Source organism: Suricata suricatta, chromosome 7 (genome assembly GCF_006229205.1).
Source record: "Suricata suricatta isolate VVHF042 chromosome 7, meerkat_22Aug2017_6uvM2_HiC, whole genome shotgun sequence".
NCBI classification, from domain to species: Eukaryota; Metazoa; Chordata; class Mammalia; order Carnivora; family Herpestidae; genus Suricata; species Suricata suricatta.
Window position 1 is genome coordinate 22,291,035 of NC_043706.1, and position 24,364 is coordinate 22,315,398.

A 24,364-nucleotide genomic window follows, 5' to 3' on the forward strand; every position below is an offset into this window, starting at 1 on the left:
TAACCCTTAGGGATGCGAGGCGACCCACCTGGAGCAGAGCTGGGTTTAGACCTGGGCGTCAGCCTTGGGCTTGGCCTCGTGCCCAGTGGGGCATCCCAGCACCGCTCCCCTCCTGAGAACGGCCGCAGGGCTCAAGGATGGGAGGAAGAAAGTACCAGTAATTTGTTTCTCTTGATTGCTTTGAAAGCAATAAGGCATTTCTGGGTACAGAAGCCACCCAGAAATCACAGAGCCAACACAACCTTGACTAATTGCTGAGGTCAGGAATAACCGCATCTCCTCCCTCCCCTGGTGCTGGGACACCCTCCCGGGAGCAAGGATTGCCTTTGTAGGGTCCTAGATTGCTCAGTTTGGGGTTCTCCCCGTCACTCAGGAGCTGACCTTTTCAACTCTGACAGTGACCTTGAATCTGACTTGTGGTCCAGAAACAGTGATGGCTATATGTATAAATCTATTGAAGGCTTTGAGCATGAGAGGATAAAAAGGGGCTTCTAGTGGTTTTGACATAGAACCTGGTCCCCCAGGCCTACATCAGATGTCCTAGCACCTCACTGAGAAGTCCTGTGGCTTGTCTGTGGCTGCTGTCACTGTCCTGAAACTTGAAGCTCCTGCAGGCAAGGTTTACACCACTATGTGGCCCATTGCTTCTGCCATGGTCCAGAATGAACTCCCAGCCCTGACTGCTGTTGTCCCAGTGCCTAGGCAGGTGCTCAGGGAGGAGTGGAAGGCAACATTAAGAGCACAGGCCTGGAGGTCAGAAGGACCTTCTTCAGTGCTGCTGGCTTTGCAAGTCTCCTTGTGCACCTCAATCTTCCACCTGGAGATGAGAGATAATGGGATCAGCCCCAAGGGCTTGTGAGGCTTAAGTAAGAGGAGGCATATAAACTCCATGAAGACTGGACGTGGTTGGTCTCTCCTTCCATAGCTCCATGGTTCTATCAGTTGTGTAGAACAGCGGCCCCCACTCTCAATGGCCGAATGAAGGTGGAGCGCTGTGCCTGGAACACTGCGGTGTTAGCCATGTCAATGCCACTGTCATATGACCCTCCCACTACCAGGCAAATACTTATGTGACCTGAAGATGGGTGGAGGCAGACGGCCCTGTCTTATAGCCTGTAAATGCTGAGTTATAGTACTCACTGTGAAGACTGGAGAAGTCCTAGCATGAGAATGGAGGACACAATGTGCCCACTGGGGTGCCTGGGTAAGTAGACTCCACATGTGGGCACTTGGAGACTGCCATTTATATTGAGTGCACTTGTTTCCTCTGATCCATGAAAACAAATTAAAAAAATAAAGGAATCTCCAGCGTTGAAGGGTTTCCTTTTTCTTTTCTTGACTGCTGGGCCACCAGCCAATGGCTGGGAGCACTGGGCCAGTGTTGAGGTGACTGGCTGGTTCCAGGAATGACAAGTCACAGGGTACAGCAGAGGGGAATCAGTTCAGTAGGGTGTCACTCATCCAGAAGAGGGAAAAGCAGGGAAGGACAAAGAGGCAAATGGCTCCATCCCTGAGCTGCAGTTGGTCACAGAATTTATCACCATGACCTTCAGAGTAGCCAGTGTTGACCTCTGGCTGCCTGGCATCTTGAGAGGCCTGTTCACATGGATAAGTGACGCATGGGCCTGAAGAACACTTGGCCCTCAGCTCCAGGACTCGGCTGCAACCCTAGCCTGGGCCCTCTTGCCTCACACCTAAAGACACGCTCAGGATGCCTGACTCAGTGTGGTGTTGTGGGGAGCGGCTCCAGAAAGCCTGGGTCTCGGCCAGGCTCTACAGTAATTAGTTATGCCCTTGGGGAAGCCATCTTGCCCTTTTGAACTCCAGTGTCCTCATGTGTAGACACTCAGCCACGGGGCGATGCAGCTGAGCCCAGGATCTGTTCCAGCTGTAAGATTCCATGGTTCTACTCTTCCCCACCAGAATCATGATCAGAGCAGGTATCATTTACTGCCGGCTTGTTAGGCTCCAGGTTCTATGCCAAGTATAGACATGAGAGGTCTCATTTGGTTCTCACAACCAACCTCTGTCATAGTGTTATTATTACCGCCATTTTACGAAGGAGGGAACTGAGCATTCCAGAGGGTCACAGCGACGGGGCTGGTGTCAGTCACCATGCTTTACTTTATACGGAATGGTCTTTTTTTGAACTGCAAGGTGTTGTTCGTCTTATGGATTGTATTACCTTTCCTATCGTTTCCTTTCTCATTATTTATTGTCCTGTGGGAACCATGAGCAAAGTCAAGAGTGGATGGGGCGGGTCTGCTTTGGCATACCAGCCCAGTAGACTAGAACAAGGGACTCGGCACAAGCCCATGCACCTAGAATTCTCAGAAGAGAACAGTGGCCCAAGGAGCAGGAGGGAGGCACAGACCCAACCAGCAATCAATGTCTGTGTAGGCAGAAGGTGTTAATTTGGAGGTGGCCAGTTTGAGTGTGAGGGTATTGTTTCTGGTCTAGTCCGGTGACATCTTTAGGCTTTGGTGCCTCATTAGTAAAACGTAGATAATGGATATACGTTACTGAGTATTGAGAGGAAACACTCAGAAAAGTCCTCTGTGAACCTTTCTGAGTGTCACTCCTACCCTGGGCCCAAGAACAAGGTTTGGCACAAGCACAGTATTGGACAAATATTTGCTCTGGTTATGAGCCATGGGGTGGCGCCATGGTTTTCTGGGTGTTACCCACCTAACTTGGGTTGTTATAGAATATTAATAAATGCCTAACTGGTCTTGGGGAGAAGATAGATCTCTGGAAACACAGCCTAAGGCTAGCCAGAAATGGTCTGCTAGGAAACACTCTTGAAGAAGACGTTACTAATCATATTGTGCATTCCCACACGAGATCTATCTGCTCCAGGAACTGCATCCAGGGGGCCTCAGTATCCTGGGCAGCAGTTTGATGCTGTGCATGGGTGGGGGAGTTGGAGCACTGCTCCCTTAATTCCCTTGAAAATCCAAAAGAAACGTACAAATGAATTAACACAGTAAAATGACATTAAGGCCCATCCCTTCCCTTTGGAGAGCAGCTGCCCAGCCCCCACGCCGATAGCCGATAATGGCCACCCCTCATCAAATATTTATCCCAGCCTATGTGGTCTTCCATCAGCCTCCAGCATCATGCCAGGGATGGAATCTGATTATTAAAAATGGTCAGGAGTGAGGCAGGCAGACTACAAAGCGCCTGGGACAGAAATGGGGAGGGACCATCAAAGCCCCATCTTCTTCCTTAAAGGTCGTCTCCGGAAGCAGAGGCCTCCTGTTAGGCAATCAAGCTTGCAGGGGTTCAGGGACCTGGGCCCTGTTTGCTTCCCAGCCTCTGGGGCAGCTCTTGCTCCTTTCTTTCCTTGCCAGTGGGCCAGAAGGGAGCAAAGCCCAAGCCCTGGGGGCAGAGCCTGACTCTGAGCCACGGGTTTATGAAAAGAAAGAAATACCCTGCCCCACGCAGACCTGTGACTGCCTTCACTTTTGAGGGGGCCCTGGCACTTCACTAATGTCCTGTTTGAAGCCTGCCCTTTGCAAAGTAGAAAATGAAGAGAAGAGAGCAAGCACGAGGCTGATTCAAACAATCTTCCAGTGTCTGGAGTCTGTGATGTCCCTTTGTGTGGCTTCACTCATTACATGGGTGGAAGAGCCTGCCAGGCAAGAAATCATGCCTGGTGTTTACACTGAAATGGAACCCAGGGACCAATTAACCACACTGAGCGCCAACGGGCAAAGCATTTCTTAAAGGGAACTCTTATATTATTGCTCCATCTCCCCCCTTTTCCCAAATAAAAGACAGATGCTATGTCAACAGTTTCTCAAGAGCGATCCTTTATTTTTGGAAAGTCCTAAAACTGACCCATTTATCAAAACATGACTGATGCCCCAGGCCACAAAGTCCTTTTCTCCCTCAGAAATCCTGGAGCCTCAAGAGGCTGCAGCCTGGTCCAAGCAGTGCCATCAAAATCTGCCCTCCACGCCCAGCAGCTGTACGGCGGCCTCCTGCACAGCCTGGTGGACACGCCCAACCTCTCTCTGGGACAGGGTCCGCTCCATGTGGCGGTAGGTGATGCGGTAGCAGTGGCTGGTCTTGTGTGTCCTGGAGAAAGGAAGAAAAGGCAGGTGAGTGAGGGACAGACGTGCCCGCCGCCTGCAGGAACAGTGTTGCCGGCTCTGACCAGATCAACCTCAGAGGAGAACAGGACGAGATCCCAAGCCTACTGGTGTGGCCTGGCAGAGACATCACCATCACTAATGGCCTGTACCTCTTACAGGCTTCCTGGAAGGTGGTGGTTGAATTCACTGGCTTTAATAGTCAAGACTGCTGGTTCCCACTGGACTAGCTGCATTCAAGTCCCCTGGGCAGAACATTTCTTACATAAGTCTGATTTCCTGGGCCAAGCCCTGGAGAGGTGGCAGGTGGGCTCTGGGTTTCTGGGCTTTTTGTCGGCTCTTCAGGGGGCTCTGCTAAGCAGAGATGGTCAGGAGCCAAGGCCAGCATGCCTCCACCTTTCTCAGGTCACAGAAAACATATTTGGAATGCACACTGAAGTCACAAGGCCGGGATGGGCTCTGGGGGCTCTAGTTGCCTAGCAGGTTGAGGGGTATCACTCTCTTTGCACCTCCACAGGCCATGGAAAGCATAGAGACAATTGTGCCATTCAGACATGCTTCCAAGTTCCAGGTAGTGGGGCCTTTTGCAGAACTTAGTCCTCATAGACTTGAAGCCATAGCACCTGGGGCGGCTGCTCTGTGAACTCACGTCTCTGTGAACACACAGGTGTGCCTGTGTGTCTCAGATAGACTGGACAGGCCTCCTGGTGCCGCTGGAAGGGCCAGGCCTGCCTTGCTGGGGTCCTTAAGAAGTAGTTCACTGCAGAAGTAGAGCCCAATGGTGGCCAGCAGCACTGGGTCTCTTGTGGCCGTTAGAAAGACCCCACCCTGCCTCCCTCAGGTGCAGAAGACAGGCCTTTTTTTCAACCTGACATCATCAAGGAAGGAGGCTGCAACATCCTGAGTTTCTGAGAGATGGAAGATTCTAGAGGAGGATAAATTAGTTAAGGAGCAAGAAGGAGGGCACAGGAATCAGAGGCTTGAAGACCATCCTGACATTTACTAGAACAAGTGTGGTGACAGGATCTGGGGGCCCAGGTTGTCAGCGACCTGGTGATTGTGCAAGGGTGTGACAGCTTCCTGCAAATGGGGAGCACAGCCATGTCAAGTTGCACCCACCACAGGGAATACCTTGACCACCCTACTGATTCCCTGTGCCAGCAAGAGACACAGGGGCCCCTGGCAAGTCAGTGGCAGCTGGCTCCTCCACCTCTGGGCCACGACACACCTTTCCTGGGTCTCAGTTTCTCCTCTCTTGAAAGAGGTCAACAGCATAGCACTTATACCATCAACCTTCCCAATCTGTTGCAGAGACCCAGTCAGAAAAGGACAGGGCCCTGCAAATTATGAAGAGCTACATGAGTGTGCGGCAAAGTATCCTGGTGGCAACTGCTGGTATGTGCTTTCGTTGGTTCACACAGGCATCTCATACCTCGCTGAAGAGGTAAGCTTGTAATGTGGCCACTCTACACGCTGGGAGGCTCAACCAAAGATGAATGGGAAAAATTTATCATCTTGTCTCTATGTGCTTTCCAGAAGGCCCCAAAAGGATTCCTGGGATTCAAACAGTTTTTATGAAACATTTTGATGAGTGAGGTGTAAATGAATCATAAACATATGGATTAATTTTATAAATTGAGAGAAATAAAGTTTGGCAGAATATTTGGTGATAATTCAGTAGCTTCAACTGAAAATCAACCAGATTTGCCTTTCCCTAACATCACTGGTGAAAGAAAGAAGACTTACTTTTGTTTTCTAGAAATTTCTTTTTGAAGCTTTTAGTTGGTAGGACACACTCCTGTCCTCATTTTGCCTGTTGGAGGACTGAAAGCAGTGGGGCTGACAATTAGGTCACGAGTCTCCTCATTCTTGAGGAGTGGACTGTCCCCGAGAACCACGGAGATGCAGAGCTGAAGGGTCTCATGGCTTGTCACTGACCAGGTTAAGAAGATGTATTTCTCAAGAGGAGGGATGCCCTCAGCGCCCAACTCCAAGTATCTGAATTAGAGCTCTTTTGATTCTTTTGTACCACCCAATGTGGCCTTTCTGTGGTCAAAAAGCTTCTCAACCTTTTATCTGCCATGACCCACACTATCACTCAATAAGAGCAGCAGCAAACGTTGACGTAGCGCTTCTTACGTACCAGGAACCGTTGTAAGCCCTTTGCAGGGCAAAGCATCAAAACCCCACTGAGGTCACTGCATTCTTGTCCTGGTTATAGAAATTAGGAAATTGAGGCACAGACAGCAAAGTAACGTGCCCAAGTTCACACAGCTACTAAGTGGCATGGGCTGGACTTGAAACCAGACAATCTGTGGGAATGCAAATAGCGCAGCCACTGTGGAAAACAGTGGGTTTTCAAAGTTAAACATGGAATTACCACGTGACCAGACATTTCACTCCTAGGTATATACACCCAAAAGAACTGAAAGCAGGCATTCAAGACCAGTATAAGAATTTTCTTAGCAGCTCTATTCATAACTGCCAAACAGTGGATATGGCTGTTGACGGATTAATAGATAAACAAAATATGGTATAGCCACACAGTGGACCTGTACAGTGGATATTATTTAATCACTGAAGGAATGAAGTAATGACACATGCTACAATGTGGATGAACTCCCCAAACATGCTATGTGAAGGAGGCCAGACACAACACATCACACACTGCATGATTTCGCTCACATGAAATATCCAGAATAGGGAAATCCATATGATAGAAAGCAGACTGGCAATTGCCAGAGGGTGGGGGAAGGAGGTACAGGTACAAAAAACTGCTTAATGGTGTGAAAATTAATAAAGGGGTCTGGGATGCTAGAAAGGGAGCCTACAAGGGAGAGCCCTTTCACTCAATGTCAATTACAGGAAGAATTGTCAACTACAGACTCCAACGGAACTGTCAATTACAGACCCTGACAGAAGAGTCTCAACAGGAAGCAATCATCAATTACAGGTCCCAACAGGGAAGGATGTAGACGGCCTCTGCTACAGGAGATCGACCACCATGGAACTCAGCCAGTGAGAAATCTTCATCACTCTGAACTCCTGCTTCTCTCCAACGAACTTTTGTCGAAAATGAGCCCTCTCAACTTCCTCCTTCTTCTCTATAAAATAATCTTCTTCTCTTGGGTTTGTTGGATTTGGCTATGATTGACTGGGCTGTAGCTGGCTTGTTCTGGAATGTTATTCCCGAATAAGCATATCTGTTGCTGGTAAGATAATGGGTAGTTTGAAGGTTAACAGTGGGCACAAGGTTTTCTTTTGGGATGAAGAAAATGCTTTGGAACTAGGTAGGTAGTGTGGTTGCCTAACACTGAGAATGTCCTAAATGCCAATGGCCCACCCACTTCAAAAATGGTTATCTTCACCTCATTACAATCACACACAAGGAAATGAGGCAGTTTGGTTTCAGAGCCCAATATTAGCCACCACGCCTGAACATTCCACCACACTCCTCCTGTCTTCTTTCCCTTCTCCAGCCTCTTCCTGCCACCCTAACCTCCCCTAAGAAGTGACAGGGCTGGCAAGCTACTGAGAAGGGAATCGTCTTTAATCCTTCTATCACGGAAGAGAGGGAGTAAGCCCATGTTCCTTTCTAGCTTGCCCTTTAGACTAACAGAGGGCACAAGCCAGACATGAGGTGTAACTGTGACATGGAGTGCGAAGCCCTGGAACAGAGATGCTTTTTTAAAAAAGGTCTTTCCTGCTTATGGGGCCATTAAAAGGCAGGCTGCAAAGCTGGGCAGTTGTGGGAAATCAAGAGGGCTTGCAGGCAGAGTATGAGAGGGGGCTGGGGAGGGGTGCGGTTGTGGCTCCTGTCCCCCACAGCAGGCTGGGCAGTGTGAAGCTGCCATGGCCTTCCCGCCAGGCTCATGCAGGCACAGCCTCCAACGAGAAACCTTCCCTGAAAGAGAGAAGACACTGCACTGATAATTCTGTCCTCTGTACTTGATAGCTTCTACTCATGGCAGAAGAAATGAGGATACCCCCTATGGAATCTGAGGGGGCAGATCTCATTACAGTGGGTCTGAAGAAAGGCTCTAAACATTTCTTTTGCTGCTGGAATTTCACTGCATTGGGATAGTGGCTGAAACAAATTGGTCACTGGCTGGAGCTTGGATTTTTAACAAAGATTTTGGAGCGAGAACCTGAAAATGTTTGCGATTCAAGGACTGATCACTGGTCTGCTCAGAGATTGATTCAGTCCTTCCACAGTGCATTCCAGGCGCTGAGGTGGACACAGGTAAGTAAGAGAGGGGAGCCCTTACCCAACAGGCTCACATCCAGGGACCAGAGGTCTGCGAGGTCCTGCGGCAACCAGGGGGGAGCCCAAGTGGAGGACTGTTCCCCTGACCCCCACGATGGGGCTGGAGCTGCACTGAAATCAGCCGTGTTGCACTCCCGCCTCACATCCTCCTGCAGCAAACGACTCTTCCCTCTGGGGCTTCCCCGTGAGCATCTAGGTGGTGCTACTCATGTAACATGGTGCTGGGCTCCAGGGCCTACGAAAGGGATCCAGATCGTCCTGCCTACTTAGGGGCTTACCTCTAGTGAGGGAAAGGACACAGGATGGCCCACGCTTGCCCGTGCTCGGTGGAGTCTGAATGATGCCGTGGTTCGTGGCTCTGACCAGCCCACCACTTTTGTGTTTTCCTACCTGGCCTCCCTTCAGTTCTCATTCTCAGAGATCCAACCTGGCTTATGAAGCTGGAAACACTGCTCAGAACTTTTTATGAAACTTACTTCTCCTTGGGTCCTGTTCCCTGCTCTGGTGTGATTGCCAAGGTGTGCCAAACTCTGCTGTCCTGTGTGTGTCCGGCTGTCCCCCACCCCCAGGAACTGAGGGGCAGCCCCCATGTGGGCAGGTGGCAGAGCTGGGCTGTATGGTGGGTGCATCTGGGGGCAGGGAGCCTTTATTTTCATGCTTCCTTCTCCCGACGCACGAACTAACCTTAAACCTACAGAAAGGGATGTCTAGCTGCTGCATATGATCAAACCTGGATTAGTAGAGGATTGTCAAAATCATGCATGTTCCAGAGGAATCCTGCCCTTGCTCTTTCTTTTCCTCCTGCCCAAATAAGTGATAAAACTAACACATATCAAAGTACTGCTAGGTGACTGGCTGTGCTCCAGTTCACAGGGTGCCAGCAACAGACTCTGAAAGAACTCGGGGCTACCAAGCATCACTGGAAAGAAGGGACGAGGGGTCTGGGTGCTAATGAACCACTTGGTTTACTCTGGCAATTAGAGAGGCTCCAAACGTGAGATAGAACCTGCCCATGGGATGCAGCCGAAGCCCGGCTCCGGCAACACCCACAGTGGTTGGCTTTTCCATCTGTGGCAGGAGCAGCTACTTCGTGTTCTCGGCCGCTGTGCTGGACACGGCCCAGAGTGGGTCATTTACGACCAGTAGGCACTGCAGATGCCACCTATGTGTGCTGGGACTCCTCAACAGAGTAATGTCCGTTTGGTCTGTCACACGGGTCAGCCACACACCGGCTCCTTTCATTCACTTTTGAGGACACACAACTCCATGGTGTTTCCTTGTTCCCAGCATCGTGGGTTACGTGCAATGTCACACATGTAACACATGCCTCTCTTGTTCCTTACACAGTGCAGAGGATCTAGGTGTGGCTTACGTAAATTCTCCTCTACTCAGGCCATTGTCTTTTCCTAGGTTCCTGCCCCAGGTGCTGCCATGGGGTGGGTTCCATTTTCTGAAACAGGGACTTCCCAGTTCACGCGTAGTGTCTCCCGTGTGTGCGATGCAGCAGGTCAGTGGCAAGCCCCATAAGGCGACGCCCTGCGCAGTTAGGAGGGTGCAGAGCGCTTTCGTGGGGTGGCGGTGGGGGTTGACTCAAGCAAGGGAACAGGATGATGGGAAAAGGAGACCGGAGGGGACTATCTGTTCAAGGCCACTGGTGAAAATACAGAATGAAACGGGGCCTGGTGGAGAGGAGAGGAGCCCAGCATTTGCACCTAGAGATCTGAGTTGTGGTCTCTGCTTGCCCTCTGCTTTCTGTGTGACTTGGGACAGTTCACGTAAACCCTGGTGAGGTGAGGGTCACCACCCTGCTCCTGGCGCTGTGCCGGCTGAGTGGGGCATGTCTGGGACCTGCCGCCCTGAGAGCTCGAGCCCCAGTCTGTCCTTCCCCTTCCTACTCCGGGTGCATCGGGACAGGGTCAGCACTGTGGGGAAGACGACTTGTACTTCTTACGTGCTTCTTTGAAACCTCCTTTCATGGGCCTGGAATTTGACTGTGGCCAAGGGTAGGAGGTGTTTCCTACAGAGCATGAGCACATTAGTTAGCTGTGGCTGGGAATGCTCAGTGAGGAGGGCAGGTCAGGGAGAGTGTGACTTATCGCTCAGAATCAGGTAGCATTTAAATAAGTTATCTGGAAGTTAAGTAAATCATTTTTTTCTTCTTTGCATTTCATATGTGTGTGTGTGTGTGTGTATGTGTGTGTGCATGCACATACGCACACACGCTAAAAAAGAGGAAAAAACAAAATCTGATACAGTGACTCTGTTTCACTTTCCTAATGAACTGTTCTGGTGTTTTCTCTGACAGAGGCATCACTGGTTTCATGTAAAGAAAGAATACAGGTGCGGCGCCTGGGTGGCTCAGTCGGTTACGCCTCCGACTTCGGCTCAGGTCAGATCTCACGTTCGTGGGTTTGAGCCCCGCGTCGGGCTCTGTGCTGACAGCTAGCTCAGAGCCTGGAGCCTACTTCCAGTTCTGTGTCTCCTTCTCTCTCTGTCCCTCCCCCTCTCATGCTCTGTCTCTCTCTGTATCGAAAATAAATAAAACATTAAAAAAAATTAAAAAAAAGAAAGAATACAGGTGTGGGAGGCAGGAGACCCGGGTCCCAGTCCAAGCCCCAGCAATGTCTGTGTGGCTGCCCCAGTGAGATGGCTGGACCGAATGCTTGAGGCCCCTTCTGGCTCTAACAGTCCAAGAGTGACTTCAGAGGACAGATGAGTTTCTAAATCAAATGCACATGCAGAGGAAAGGAGCCAGCCAGCCAGCAGCATTTGCAAGCCTGCATGCTATAAAGAGAAGGGGGCCCTGATCTGGGGGGCAATCTCCTGACAGAATAACACATGAACACAAGAAACGTTAGTGATATACATGATCAAAGCAAGAGGGAACGAAGTTGGCTTCATGAGGTTGGGTTACGGCTTGGTAGAGCCCACTGAGATAGTCTTCCTGTAGAAAACGGACCTTGGCTTGTAATAGACACTCTGGACAACTTATAGCCCCTGTCCATCAACTGGCCTTTTCTAGCCTGCCCTTCACCCCATACAGAACTAAGAGGTCTGCCTTTCTCATTCTCCGAATGGTAGGTCTCAGGCCCAACACTACCCAGTGGGCCATTCTAAGAGGGGGCTCCCCCTCCTCCCAGCTCCTAGCTGGCCAGCATCAGCAGTGCCTCTTGCTGCTGCTGCTGTGGTTATGATTTCTTCCCAGAGGGATTTCTGTTCCTGGGAGTCAGTCATAAGAAACCAAACCAGATGGTTCCTCTGACAGTTACTGCCTTGGGAAAGACAACTCCAATCCAGGCCTTGATGGAGGGAGAGTCAGAGCCAGGGAAAAGGGAACTTGCTGGGTGTAGCTTGAGCCGAGCTGCTTTCAAAGCTGCCTCCCCCGCCCCCTGCCCAGCTCCCAGTCATCTCGTGTGGTGGCAGCTTAAGAACTCCTCAGAGAGGCACGTTTTGCAGGCAAGAAATGCTTTTTCACATCAAACACTTGTCAAGTCTGCAGGGAAGTTTCCAAGCACTCCCCGGGTTTTATTCCCGTCAATCCCTGTAACATCTCCTGGTACCTCCCAATGCGTGCCTCATGCTAAGCTCCTCAGGAGGGACGGTGTCCATGGGGAGTGAGGCCCATGTTTTTGGTCCCCACATGCATGTATATATGAAAATAATTGCTTTGGGAAAATCATCTAATAGAATCTCTTACGGAGGGGCACAAGATCTAGACTAGCCAGTGCCATGACGGCCCAGTTAGAGGACCCTGACCTTGGGCCAGTTCTTAATTTCTGATCCAGATTCTCATTCTCAGACACAGATAATGGACTCATAGTGTTTTCTGAAGAAACTGTATGAAACTAATATATGTTAGATGTTTAGCATAGTTCAGGCTTATAGTTAACAATTAGTATTATTATTTACATACCTAAATATTAGATAGCCTCTACCCTGGGCCACACAGAAAGAGTTATGACCTTAGATGAATTACCAGAGTTTCTACTCCTCATCTGTAAAAATGGATCCCTAATATGACGCATGCTACAACACGGAGAAACTTGGGGGCATTATATCAAGTGAAATAAGCCAGACACAAAAGGTCAAAGATATAAGTCCACTTACACGAGGTCCCTAGAGAAGTGAAGTCAGAGGCAGAAAGTAGAGGGGTGGTTGCGAAGGGCTGGGGAAAGGGAGGGGGAGGAGTTAGTGTTTAAAGGGGATGGAGTTTTAGTCTGGGAAGACAGAAAAGACTGAGCCGTGGATGGTGTGTTGGCTGCACAACAGTGTGAAGGTATTTAATGCCACAGAACCAGACACTTAAAAATGGTGGACATGGTAAATTTTACATTACGTATATTAAAATAAAATTTGAGAAGGAGAGTTGGCCCAGATAACCTAGTTGACTATAACTAGGAATGGAGGAACTCACGTTTATTTAACAAACAAAAGACAACAACAAAAACCCCACCAGATCACTGACACCCATGTGGCAGACTGTTGCGAGGGTAGGACGCGGTTGTTTCTCATCTTCCCCAGATTGCTCCCTTTGACTTCATTAACCTGGCTCCTAAGCTGCCTGCATTTCATACAAATGAATTTTTACGATGTCCTGCTCATAACACTATAACAGAGTTTGACCATATTTGAACAGTTCTCTTCCATGATTCCCTGATCTTCCAAGCCATCCTCATACATTTCTAACAAGCTTGGAGTAATGGCTCATTTTGCACAGATTTCCAAAGCTCTGTGCTTTTTGGTTGTGTGGAAAATTTGGAAGAGGTTTTATTTTTCTCCCTGGCGTCATCTGCCAAGCCAGAGTCAACAAAGCTAACTTTAACTCTTCTACTGTTACATGGCAGTTTCCCAAACATGTTGACACTTTGGTGGATGACTCACGTTACAAAACAGAAGATTTGCAGTGGGTGAAGTGCTACATTTCCAACTCAATCAATTGATTAGCGATTATTTATCCTGTGATGAGGCAGACATTATGAAAGATACAAAATACGAATTGCTTGATCAATACACAAATATTCATGGAGGGGCTGTTCCGTGCACAGCTCAGTGGTGGTGTGAGGGGAGGGAGAAGCATCCCAAAATAATACAAAGAGGGATTAGGCTAGATTACCATCTATTTGGCGCTTAAGAAGTTTATACATGAAAGGATACCAAAGCAATTCACACTAAATGTTAAATAAATGATATAGATTGTAAATAACTTAGCAGTGAGAAAGATCAGCAGGGGAGATAAGATTATATTTAGATCTTAAAGTAGGATCAGGAGTTTTGCAGGTGAAGGCCAAGGGGTGCATCTAGCTGGCAAAATGACCCAAGGACCGGCCGAGGGTCATTCTGGGTATCTTTTTCCTCTTCCATTTCAACACTGAGTTGGTGAGTATATGTTACAGGTATAAACAGTCCAGTGAAGAACTATCCAGAGGATGCACGATCTGCTTGCCAGGAGAGGGCTGTATACAACCACAGCAGGAAGCCAGCTTTGGTCACAGCATGTACAGGAAGTGATTGACCCTGTAAGAGGGAAGGGTCATTTCTGCAAAGGCACAGACAGAATCATGAACGTACATGGACAGGTTGAGGAGAGGTTAGTATTCAGAGTGGCTGGTCTGGGTGTAGACAGTACAGAACTGGTAGGGGAGGAGGTTGCAGGGTGGGTGGAGATTATAGAAGAGGGTCTTATGTTCCTGACCAAGAAGCCTCAAGCGAAAATCCATCATTAAGCAATCAACCAACCAAACAACTGCTCTGGGCAGTTTTATCCATCTAGAGTCTGGTCCTCAGTGAACTTCAGATTTCACTCCTCTTAAACAACAGAGGATTACTCAGATATTATGGTGTATTATGACACCAATCTGGTAATTTTTTTTAAAGGGAGACATAGTGTGAACAGGGGAGAGGTGGGGGAAGGCGGGGGAGGGTAGAGAGAGAGAGAGAAAGAGAAAGAGTGAATCTTAAGCAGGCTCAGTGCAGAGCCCAACACAGGGCTCAATCCCACGACTCTGGGATGGCAGCCTGAGCTGAAACCAAGAGTTGGACACTCAGCTGACTGAGTCACCCAGGTGCCCCAGGTGATCGGATATTAATAGCCACCCAACCAAGGAGTATGCTCTAGATCTATCCTCAATCCCATTATTATGAGTAGAATTACCCGAAGTGTTATGTTGTATAGCTTATATTTCTTTAGTGAGTAATGGATGAAATGTGCTGATTGTTTTAAGAAGACTGTCTAGGTAATTATGAAGGAAGTATTAGGAAAGAGAAATTTATATACATTTCAAATGACTTATGGTTATTTTGCAAATGTTTTTTAGGAGGGACTCTCTCTGTCTAATTAATAGTACCATCTCTTGACAAATAGCGAGTGGGAGACTGAGGGAGAGAATGACAAAATAGGGACTTGGTTGGCAGGATGAGCTCCCACTATTCATAGTATTCTAGGCTGGAATACAGCAGTGATATCTTGATTAAGGACTCACTATACAAGCAACATGTTTTATGGAATCATAGGATCCAAGATACGGGGCCTTAAAGATTTTCTGGCCCAGGCTTGAGCTTATACAAAGCCTTATGTTAGAGCACTTCAGACCATTACAGGCTTCTCCAGCACAGGCTGAGAGCAAGCTCCCCTTTACAATGAACTGACAAGCGCTTTCTATGTTTCCCCTCATTGGTCCTCAGTTCTGCTCCAGGAACAGCCCTAGTGGGGGACTCCCAGAATTACTGATAGTCAGAGTTAGAGGCAGCACATGTAATGTTTAACATTAAGGTCTCTGAGGTTAAATGTCTGTCTATGCATCTGCCTACCCATCCATCCACCCACCCATCCATCCACTTATTCATTCAACAGATGAAGTGAATATCCAATATATATCATGTATTCTACCAAGTATTGAGGACCAAATAGTGGAACAAAAACCCCCCAAAAAACCCCAAAACAAACCTGACCTCATGAAGCTCCCAGTCTAGCATAAGATATAAGCATTCCAAAGAATGACAGGCAGTCTTTGCCGAGAGTCGCCGCAGTTTTCTGCTTCAACAGTGTTTGGACGAACCGGCGCTCGACCACCCCCATTGCCACGGCCGCCGGTTCCTCCCTCCCACCTCGGCCCTCTGCCCCCCGCCTCAGCCGCCCCAAGCCGCGTTCCCTCGCAGGTGCCCCGGACCTACCCCCAGGACTCCGAGGCCGCCATCAACCGCCAGATCGACCTGGAGCTCCACGCCTCCTACGTCCACCTGTCCATGTCTTACTATTTCGACCGTGATGACGCGGCTTTGAAGGACTTTGACAAATATTTTCGTCACCAATCTCATGAGGGGAGGGAACGTGCCGAGAAGCTGATGGAGCTGCAGAACCAATGAGGGGGCCGGATCTTCAAGAAACTGGACCGCGACGATGGGGAGAACGGCTGAATGCGATGGAGTGTGCGTTACACTTGGAAGAGTGTGAATCAGTCGCTACTGGAACTGCGCAAACGGGCCACTGACAAAAACGACCCCCACTTACGTGACTTCATTGAGACGCACTACCCGAATGAGCAGGTGAAAGCCATCAAGGAACTGGGTGACTGCGTAAGCAACCTGCGCGGTATGGGGGCTCCCGAATCCGGCAGGGCAGAGTACCTCCTTGCCAAGCACGCCTTGGGAAACGTGATCAAGAGAGTTAAGCCTTAGGCTGTCTCCCCCACGGCCACATGGGAGGCTTCCCCGGTCACCAAGGCAGTGCACGCATGTTTGGGGTCACCTTTCCCTTTTCTGTAAGTTGTACCAAAACATCTACTTAACTTCCTTCATTTGTACCATTCCTCCAAATAAAGGCATATGGTTCCCCCCACCAAAAAAAAAAAAAAAAAAAAAAAAAAAAAAAAAAAAAAAAAAAAAAAAAAAAAAAAAAAAAAAAAAAAGAATTACAAAGAAATGTAAATTGCAACTACACTACTGGGTTTGAAGAAGAGGTACATGAGGCTACCTAAACGGGCAATTAGCTTAGACGGGCGGGTCCGAGAAGGTTCCAGTGCAAGTGTTCGTCCGCTGAGACCCCACGGAGGGTGGGAACTGACTAGGAGAACAAAGGTGAAGGGGTGGAGATTGGAGGAATTCCTGGGAAAGGGGACGCCATGTATACAGGCTCTGTGATCTGAGTTCAGATCGTAATCGCTCCTCCTCTGAGCCATGATCTCGGTCAGATTTCTTACCTTCTCTGGGTCTCAGGTTTCATGTTTATAACACGGAGAAAACAAATCTGCACGTCATGCAGGTGACGCCTACATGGGCTCAGTCCAGGTTACTATGAACAGCAGCATCTGAGAGCCCCACAGTTCAGGCCTTTTTTCTTAAGCAACAGAACCCCAATCTCTCTGCCGTATGACTCCGTTCAGTTTTGTTACCTCAATTACACGGTACATAGAGCACGGCTCAGAGCAAAGCTGCTTTAGTTAAAGTGGGCTTGCGGATCCCATGCACTGGGCCTCCTGCCCACAGCAGCCTCCTCCAGAATCCCCAAAGCTCCAAGGAAGGCAATGTAAAAACCACCCCAGGGGCACCTGAGTGGCTCAGTTGGCTCAGTGTCTGACTTCAGCTCAGGTCATAATCTCATGGTTTTTGAGAGAGCCCAGCATCCGGCTCTGCACTGAGGGTACAGAGCCTGCCTGGGCTTCTCTCTCTCCCTGCCCCTCCTCCACTCCCTCTCTCTCACTCAAAAATAAATAAACTTAAAAAAAAACCCACCCCAGATTCTATAATAGAAGCAAAGCTCAGAGATGCAGTAAATGGTTTGCCTGAATTCATCTCAAAATTTACAAATCCCAGTGAAATTTGCTTAAAATATAATTGGAGCTCATTTGGGGGAATGCATTCTTCTAAATAAAGAGAAATCCTTCCTTTCATGGAGCATAAATCCAGGAAGATACAGCAGAGAGCAGACAGACTGCAAAAGTTAGAAACCTGGGTTCTTATCCGAGAGCTTATCGCTAAGACAAGTGACTTAAGTCCTTTAATGATGCTGAGCCTCAGTTTCCCTATTTTACAGAAGGGATTACAACTGTCTTGCAGTGTTATACATTGTTAGTAGGTTTTTAAAGGGCTTTGTAAACAAATGACTATTTAAATACATCATAATAAAAGGGAGATTTCAGCTTTGCAAATGGCTAAGCAACATTTAGTGTGAAAATTGGGGAGAAATGGTCATCTAATTGAATAATATTTCACAAATGCTAAAAGGAAGCACAGCCATATAGTAAACAAGATAGTGAACATATAGCTACATTTTCTGATCTGGCTTATTGTTGGTCCTATGAAAATTCTTAAAAAAAAAAAAAAAAGAGTTCCAAGCCACTTTTGAAAACAAAACAGCATTATACAGCCTTTAACACAGACCGCTCGGCGGGTAGAGTGTTACTTGAAGTCGAGCTGCTGGGATGCTAGGTGCACGGCTTTACAGCCCACCACGGCCACGGCTGCTCCTCACGGATCTATTTTACCGTCTAGAGAAGGACATGACTCTCCCAGACTATCTATCCCCCTGAGAAGCCAACATGAGGAAACCACACTGACAGAAACCTGCAACACCTATATGAAAACAGTGCTTAAATTCCACATACTGATAAAATTAAAGAAAGCTCTGGGCTTTGCCATCACATAGTCTTTGTCAAATTGAAGATACTTTGTTACTAACCATAGTAGCAACAGTGAGAAGAATTAACAATTATAAAGTGATGCAGCTTCCGGAGCCTTGGACCTACACGATCTTACTGGGGGAGATCCACACGCGGTAATCCTGACTGGCGAACACTGTCACCTCCTTCTGCAGAGCCAGTAACGGGCCCAGGGAGATGAAGGGACTTAGTGAGGGCCACCGCTAGAATATGTGGGGACTTGCTTCCTTTTCAGTCAGGTCTGCTCATCTTTTTGTCCTAGGCACACTCTGTTCAGACTGTTAATGTCACCATTAATGGCTTTTAAACAGGGATATCACAGTAACCAATTAAAGTACAGAATGCTTTCAGAACTAGGACTAGGATTCTGTCACAAAACAGGAAAAAAGAAATCCATTAGCAAATATTCCTTAGCAGAGAAAATGTAAGAGGTATAAAGAAAGAAAGGATGGAAGAAAAAAGAAAACATATTTGAAAAGGAAGAATGATCTATTATGTACTCAGTGCTAGGCACTGCAATGATTCACTTTATCCTCACCATTAACAGAAAATATGGAGGGGAACAATAAAAACAAACAAAGCCAGAATAAGGGAGAGTATGAGACTGAAGACACAGTCAAACCTAGAGAACACAGAACCCAGACCTGCAGGCTGTGAGTTGAACTCGTAGAGACAATATACTTGCTTTTAGATGCCAAGAAAATGAAAAGAAAGCCTTTTCAATTTCATGGTACTGTCTGAGAGGAGAAAAGACCACAATTCTTTAAGGAAGCAAAATTTGCCCCAATATAATATTCTAAAAGAAATTTCTCAGGTGGGGCTCCACACAGGGAACTTCAGATTAAGAATGACTATGATTCCTGGGTCACTAAGTAGGCTTACATGCGTTACCTCATTTAATTCTTATCCAGTCCTACAATAATGGGAATTATTTCCCCTACATTGCAGATGAGAAAACTATAGCTCAGAGACATTACAAGTGACTTGCCCAGGTCACTCAAACAGTAGGTAACAGACACAGGATTATAATTTGGGTGTCCAAAGGCTTCCAAATCTATGCTTTTAATCCTAGTGTCTCAAACATATCACTATTTCAAGCCAGTAGCTGAGTTTCATAAGGCTGTTTCCTTGATGAAACTTGAGGGAATAGCCCTAAAATGTACTTCCTTGAAAAAACAATTTTGCTTCAGGCAAGGGAGGTGGGTCAGTTCAACACAGCTTTTTTGGTGGTCTAGATGTCTTTGCCACTTGGATAAATCCATTGACCTCTCTAGGTCTCAATAAAACAGAAGCAATGCTATTTGCTCCTGACGAGTCCCTCAGATAGGAAAAAACTGAAGTCAGGTGAGCAAACACTTTGAGCAACTTGGAAGAAAGTACTAATAAAGTAAGAGTCAGAGGCAATAAAGCATTTCAAAATATGACAGTTGTCCATTTTCAAACTCAGTGAAAACAAGTATTTTCTTACTTCCAAAAAATGATATCAAGCTTATATTTCTGATATACTGGAGAGAAACCCAATCTTCTGAAGTTGAATTCTGTCCATTATAAATAATTAGGCAAGATTTGATAAGAGTGCCTGTGGGTTAGTTTCAAAGGCAAAGTACCAGGACACCTCAATTTGTGGGCTCATGGGGCAATGTGACACACTGTTACACCTTGGAGAAACAACTGGTATGGCCCAACATCTTTAGGTTCCCTTACTTCATGCTGATTTTTTTTTTTTTTTTTTTTTTTTTGCCAGGCAAAGGAATGAGTGTGCAGAGTTGGGCAGTGTGTGCTTTGAACAGATTGCTGAAACAGGTGACCAAAGAGTATGTCTGTCGCTTCCACGTATGACAATTAGCTCAGTATAAGATAGCAGTGAGTGAGGAAAGTTCCAGAATGATGACAGAACAATATACAGATCCTTGTGCTATATATTCCCAGATGTGTTGAATAACATGTAAGAACACTGGCTTAAAAAAAAGCAAATAGCTAAATAAAAAGAAAGCAAGGGAAAATCTACTGAATGCTTCAGCTGCCTAGAGTAGGATGAAATATCAGCTATTGTAACCCAGAGTTTATGTTTTGATGTCCACCTGGGAATAGAGATGAAGTCTTTGGTCCACATGAAGCAAGAAGTTGGAACTGTATAAACAATTGGATTCCTGCACAAAGCTGGTACCTTAAAGGGCTGCATCCTCAATAAAACAGTAGACTAAGAAAAACTATGGCCTTGGCCCAAAGAAGGGCAAAGGAATCTTGTCCCTGCCTAGATTCTAAGAACAATGCAAAGGAGTCTACCCTGAGAATCAAAATCCCAGGTCTGTGTCACAAGAGGCTTTTGGATCCACAGTGCCTCAGATCTTCAAGCTGAGAAGTCAACGTAAAATTGGTCCTGGAATGGTGCTAACCCCAGGATGCCTGGCAGAAGAAAATGAGAACAGCTCTGGAAAGAACGTTAGCTACATGGGATCACTTCAGGAAAAGCTCCAGTGGACATAACATCATAGTCAAAAATTATAGAACACATTAGTAAATAACCTATTATATGCCTGAGTCATTAGATAAAAAACACAGAAGGATCAGTACTCCCATGAATTTCAGAACAATAGCCTAAAAATGTTTAAAATGTTTAAAAATGGATTCAAACATTTAAAAATGTTCCAAATACTTACAGACATAAAAGAACCATATGAAAGAACATTATGAAAAGAGAACAGCTGGTCTGAAATAGACCTACATAAAAATTTAGAGAAATAAAAACATAGTTATAATTCAAAAATGGGTGGAAAGGTTAAAATAATAGATTAGACACAGATGAATGAAGAATTCATAACCTGGAAGACGGATCTGAGGAGCTCTTTAGAATGCAGTAGAGAGAAAGAAGTACAGAAATGGAAGACAGGAGAGAGGGTAAGAAACATAGGATAGAATATAAGTGCCAGAAGAATATAGAGAGAATAAGGAGAGGCAGTGTCTGAAAAGATAACAGCAAGAGGCTTCCAGAATTGATGAAATCCACAGACTCTGGAAGCACAGTAAATTCTGGATGGGATACAAGAAAAAAGTCTTGTACCAGGCACACTGTAATGAAACTGCAGAACGCCCAAGATAAGGAGATGACCTTGAAGACAACTAGAGAGGAAAAATACAGAATTTACAAAGGAACAATGAAAGAAACAGGTGACTTTTCAATAGCTACAAAGAGGTCAGGAGGTAATGGAAGCATACCAACAAAATGTCAACTTAGATCAATTGTACTCAGCTAAGCTGTTATTCTAGAATAATGGCAAAATAAATGTCCATCACCTGACGAATGGATCAAGAAGATGTGGTATATATTCACGATGGAGTACTACATGGCAATGAGAGGGAATGACATATGGCCCTTGGTAGGAAAGTGGATGGACCTTGAGGGTGTCATGCTGAGTGAAGTAAGCCAGGCAGAGAAGGACAGAAACCATCTGTTTGCACTCATAGGTCTAGCAGGAAAACAAGAGAGACCTAATGGAGAACCAGGGGGAGCGGAGGAGGGAGAGAGAGTTGGGGAGAGAGAGGGATGCAGAACTTGAGAGACTATTGAATGCTGAGAATGAACTGAGGGTTGGGGGGAGGGGGGAGGGGGGAAGAGAGGTGGTGGTGATGGTGGAGGGCACTTCAGGGGAAGAGCACTGGGTGTTGTATGGAAAACAATTTGACAATAAAATATTAAAAAAAAATAAAAAGAAAAGAAAAAAAACATTCTCAAAGTGGGACAAAATGAGAAGGTTTACTGCTCAACACCTTCAGTGAATGACCTAGGAAAGTATATTTTAGGAAGGAAACTGAATTCCAAAAGAAAGTGGATGTGAGAAGCCAGCAACAGTAGTATGATGGCTTAGATCACAACCAGGTGAAAGCTAGGTTTGAGATGTCCCAGTTTTCAGGGATAGTCCCCCTCTTAGACGGTATTCCCAGAATTGCTCTGAGTTGGAGTAGGCAGCTCGGGAAAGCCAAGCTCCTGCTCTGGTCTGACCGTCAGTCCCCGGCTTCCTCCAGAAACTGACTACTTGTGGAAACTCCCTGCTCTGGTCACACACCCCTGCCTTCAGCACACGCTTGGTGGGATCTCTTTCAAGAAAGTTGCTCAATCTCTGTAAGCCTAATTAAAGTCTTTAAATGGGGCTAAGAACACGCTGTATAGATATATGTATAAAGATCTGAACATAGTGCCTGACACAGAATACTTAATAAGAGCTGGTAGGGATTATCATTAGTATTAGCAACATAACATTTGCTAATTGGCTTGTTTAACGAACAGTACATACATTTATTTAGATTAGCAAAAAAAGTGGTGTGTCCCCAGATTTACTGGAAAAGAGAAAAAATAAAGAGCATTAATATCAACAGAAATGTATTGGGTGCCAGGTGCTAAGTACTATACACTCACCGCCACGCTATTCCTGGCCTTGGAGCACCTCTGATTACATGGCATCGAAGCAGGTCCTCTGTTAACATCGCCATGATGCTGGCTGAACTAACACTGTGGGGAAGTGACTGGCAAGTCTCTCTGAAACACTGTGTTGGCTGCACTTGATTTGGAAGATATATGCTGGTTGGTTTTATTTTTTAAAACCACTTTGCAGTTACCTCTGGGCACAGGAAAAATCAAAATAGAGAAGAGAAAAGACAGATTTGCTGCTCTCTTTTCAACAGACAGGACAAAGCTAAGAAATCTGTGTGCATGTTAATGGGGAAAGGGGGAGGCAAAAGAAGGGTCTGGATTACTGACAGCTCTGTGCCGTGGCCAATCATTTCTGCAGTTCATAAAAGACGCCCATTTACCTTAGTCTCTACTCCAATGAGAAAAAGAGCAAACAGACACGAGTTCAAGGACAAGTGCTATAGAGGGATCTACTGTCTTGTTGGCGGATACTGAGCAGAAAACTGCGGCTGGAATGGAGCCAGAAGGCTAACCCTGGGCCTTCAGGTGAACCTGCCAGAGGGGCACCCTTTCTCCTTGTTACCCACCAAATAAACCCATGTGCAAAGCAGAAACCTCTCCGGCACCTGCTTGTTTCAGTGTTTGCACAAGTGACTTTGGTTCGTAATGTTTCCCTGCAACACGTGTACTCTCCCTGCCCTTCTCTCTTTCCCGCCCTCTGTCTCAGTGCCCCTAGATCCAGAGCCAAGGGACTTCTGGGCACTGAGTTGCTACTTTGTGTTGGGTACCTTTATTTTAAAAGTGCCAAGTACTTTTATAATATAATATACTATACGTTTCTAATATGAGTATACTATCTTACATACTTCTCAAAACTCTCTTACACAGCATTACTCCTGTGGTAACAATAAGGACACTGAGAGAGGGGTTGTGTGACTTGCCCACCTCCCCTGCTCTGCTAGATGGGGCAGAGTCTGCGGGGGCCTCTCCAGGGCACCCCACTGCCCCCTTTTCTGGGTGAGAGAAGTGGGGGCACGGGGAAACAGCAACATGTGGGGTGTCAGGAAATCTGGGTTCCTGTGCTGTTAGTCTTTCCACTGAACACCCAGGTAATCCTGAACAAACAGCTAATGGACCTCAGTTCCTTCGTGTGGACTGGATGGTCACTAGGATCTCTGGCCCCTGCACTCGGGGTCTCTAAGTGCTTAGGAATCTATCCATCACAGATCAGGATGGACGGAAAGCTGGGACCCAGGAGCAAGCACATTTCTAGTTCACTGCGGCACCCAGCACCTGTCCTACTGCACCCTGGCCATGAAAACTGTTGCGTGCAAACAAGCAGATAGTTGGCTGGGAGATCCGGCGGTTTTTGGTGTCTGAAGCCAGGGTTTACTATGGTTCTTCTGAGTAAGTAGCTACCAAACTGCTAATTGGATTCGGCAAGTTGCTGAGTCACCATCAGGTAAGATCAAGTTGCTCTGCACAGTTGATGAGGTCCATCCTGTCAGCAGCTGAGAAAATTTTTTTTGTGATTAAAAAGAACAGGAGTGCGCGAAGACGCAAGGGATTGGCTTTCACAATTTACAACGCGTAATTAAAATCTAACAGGCCACAATTAGAAAGCCTCCACCACAACCTTGTTTTGCCATTTGTCTTTTAATTAAATGTGTCCCATGATTTAGCTCTAACTCAACACAGATTTCTGGTGGGGACAGGGGAGAGAAACACACAGAGCCCAGAGCCCTGATGGACTGGTTATGACATCTTCTTGGAGAAGGAGGGTAGCGAGAAGCAGCTCAAGTATTTCATATAAATCACCGATCTTTCCTTTCTGGGGATCCTTGCACATCACAAAAGAGAGCTGAAATGAGCCTGGCCCTTCACAAAACCACCACTGACTGGGCAGAGCTGGTGGAAGGACTTTTTTATCTTCCAGAAT

General features: G+C 46.8%; 1 protein-coding gene and 1 pseudogene across 6 annotated transcripts in view; one reads left to right on the forward strand and one right to left on the reverse strand.

Annotated features, from left to right (window-relative positions):
- Positions 1 to 3,791: 3,791 nt before the first annotated feature.
- FARS2 (phenylalanyl-tRNA synthetase 2, mitochondrial) overlaps positions 3,792 to 24,364 on the reverse strand; it is a 511,516-nt gene continuing 490,943 nt past the window's right edge. For 5 of the 6 annotated variants that reach the window (XM_029944535.1, XM_029944536.1, XM_029944533.1 and 2 more), the window contains one exon: positions 3,792 to 4,083. In XM_029944535.1, coding sequence (XP_029800395.1) covers positions 3,895 to 4,083 — 189 coding nt within the window. In that variant the 3' untranslated portion in view covers positions 3,792 to 3,894. The remainder of the gene's footprint in view (positions 4,084 to 24,364) is intronic. The other variant, XR_003910723.1, reaches the window with a different exon arrangement.
- Positions 15,358 to 16,191, forward strand: LOC115296354 (annotated as a pseudogene).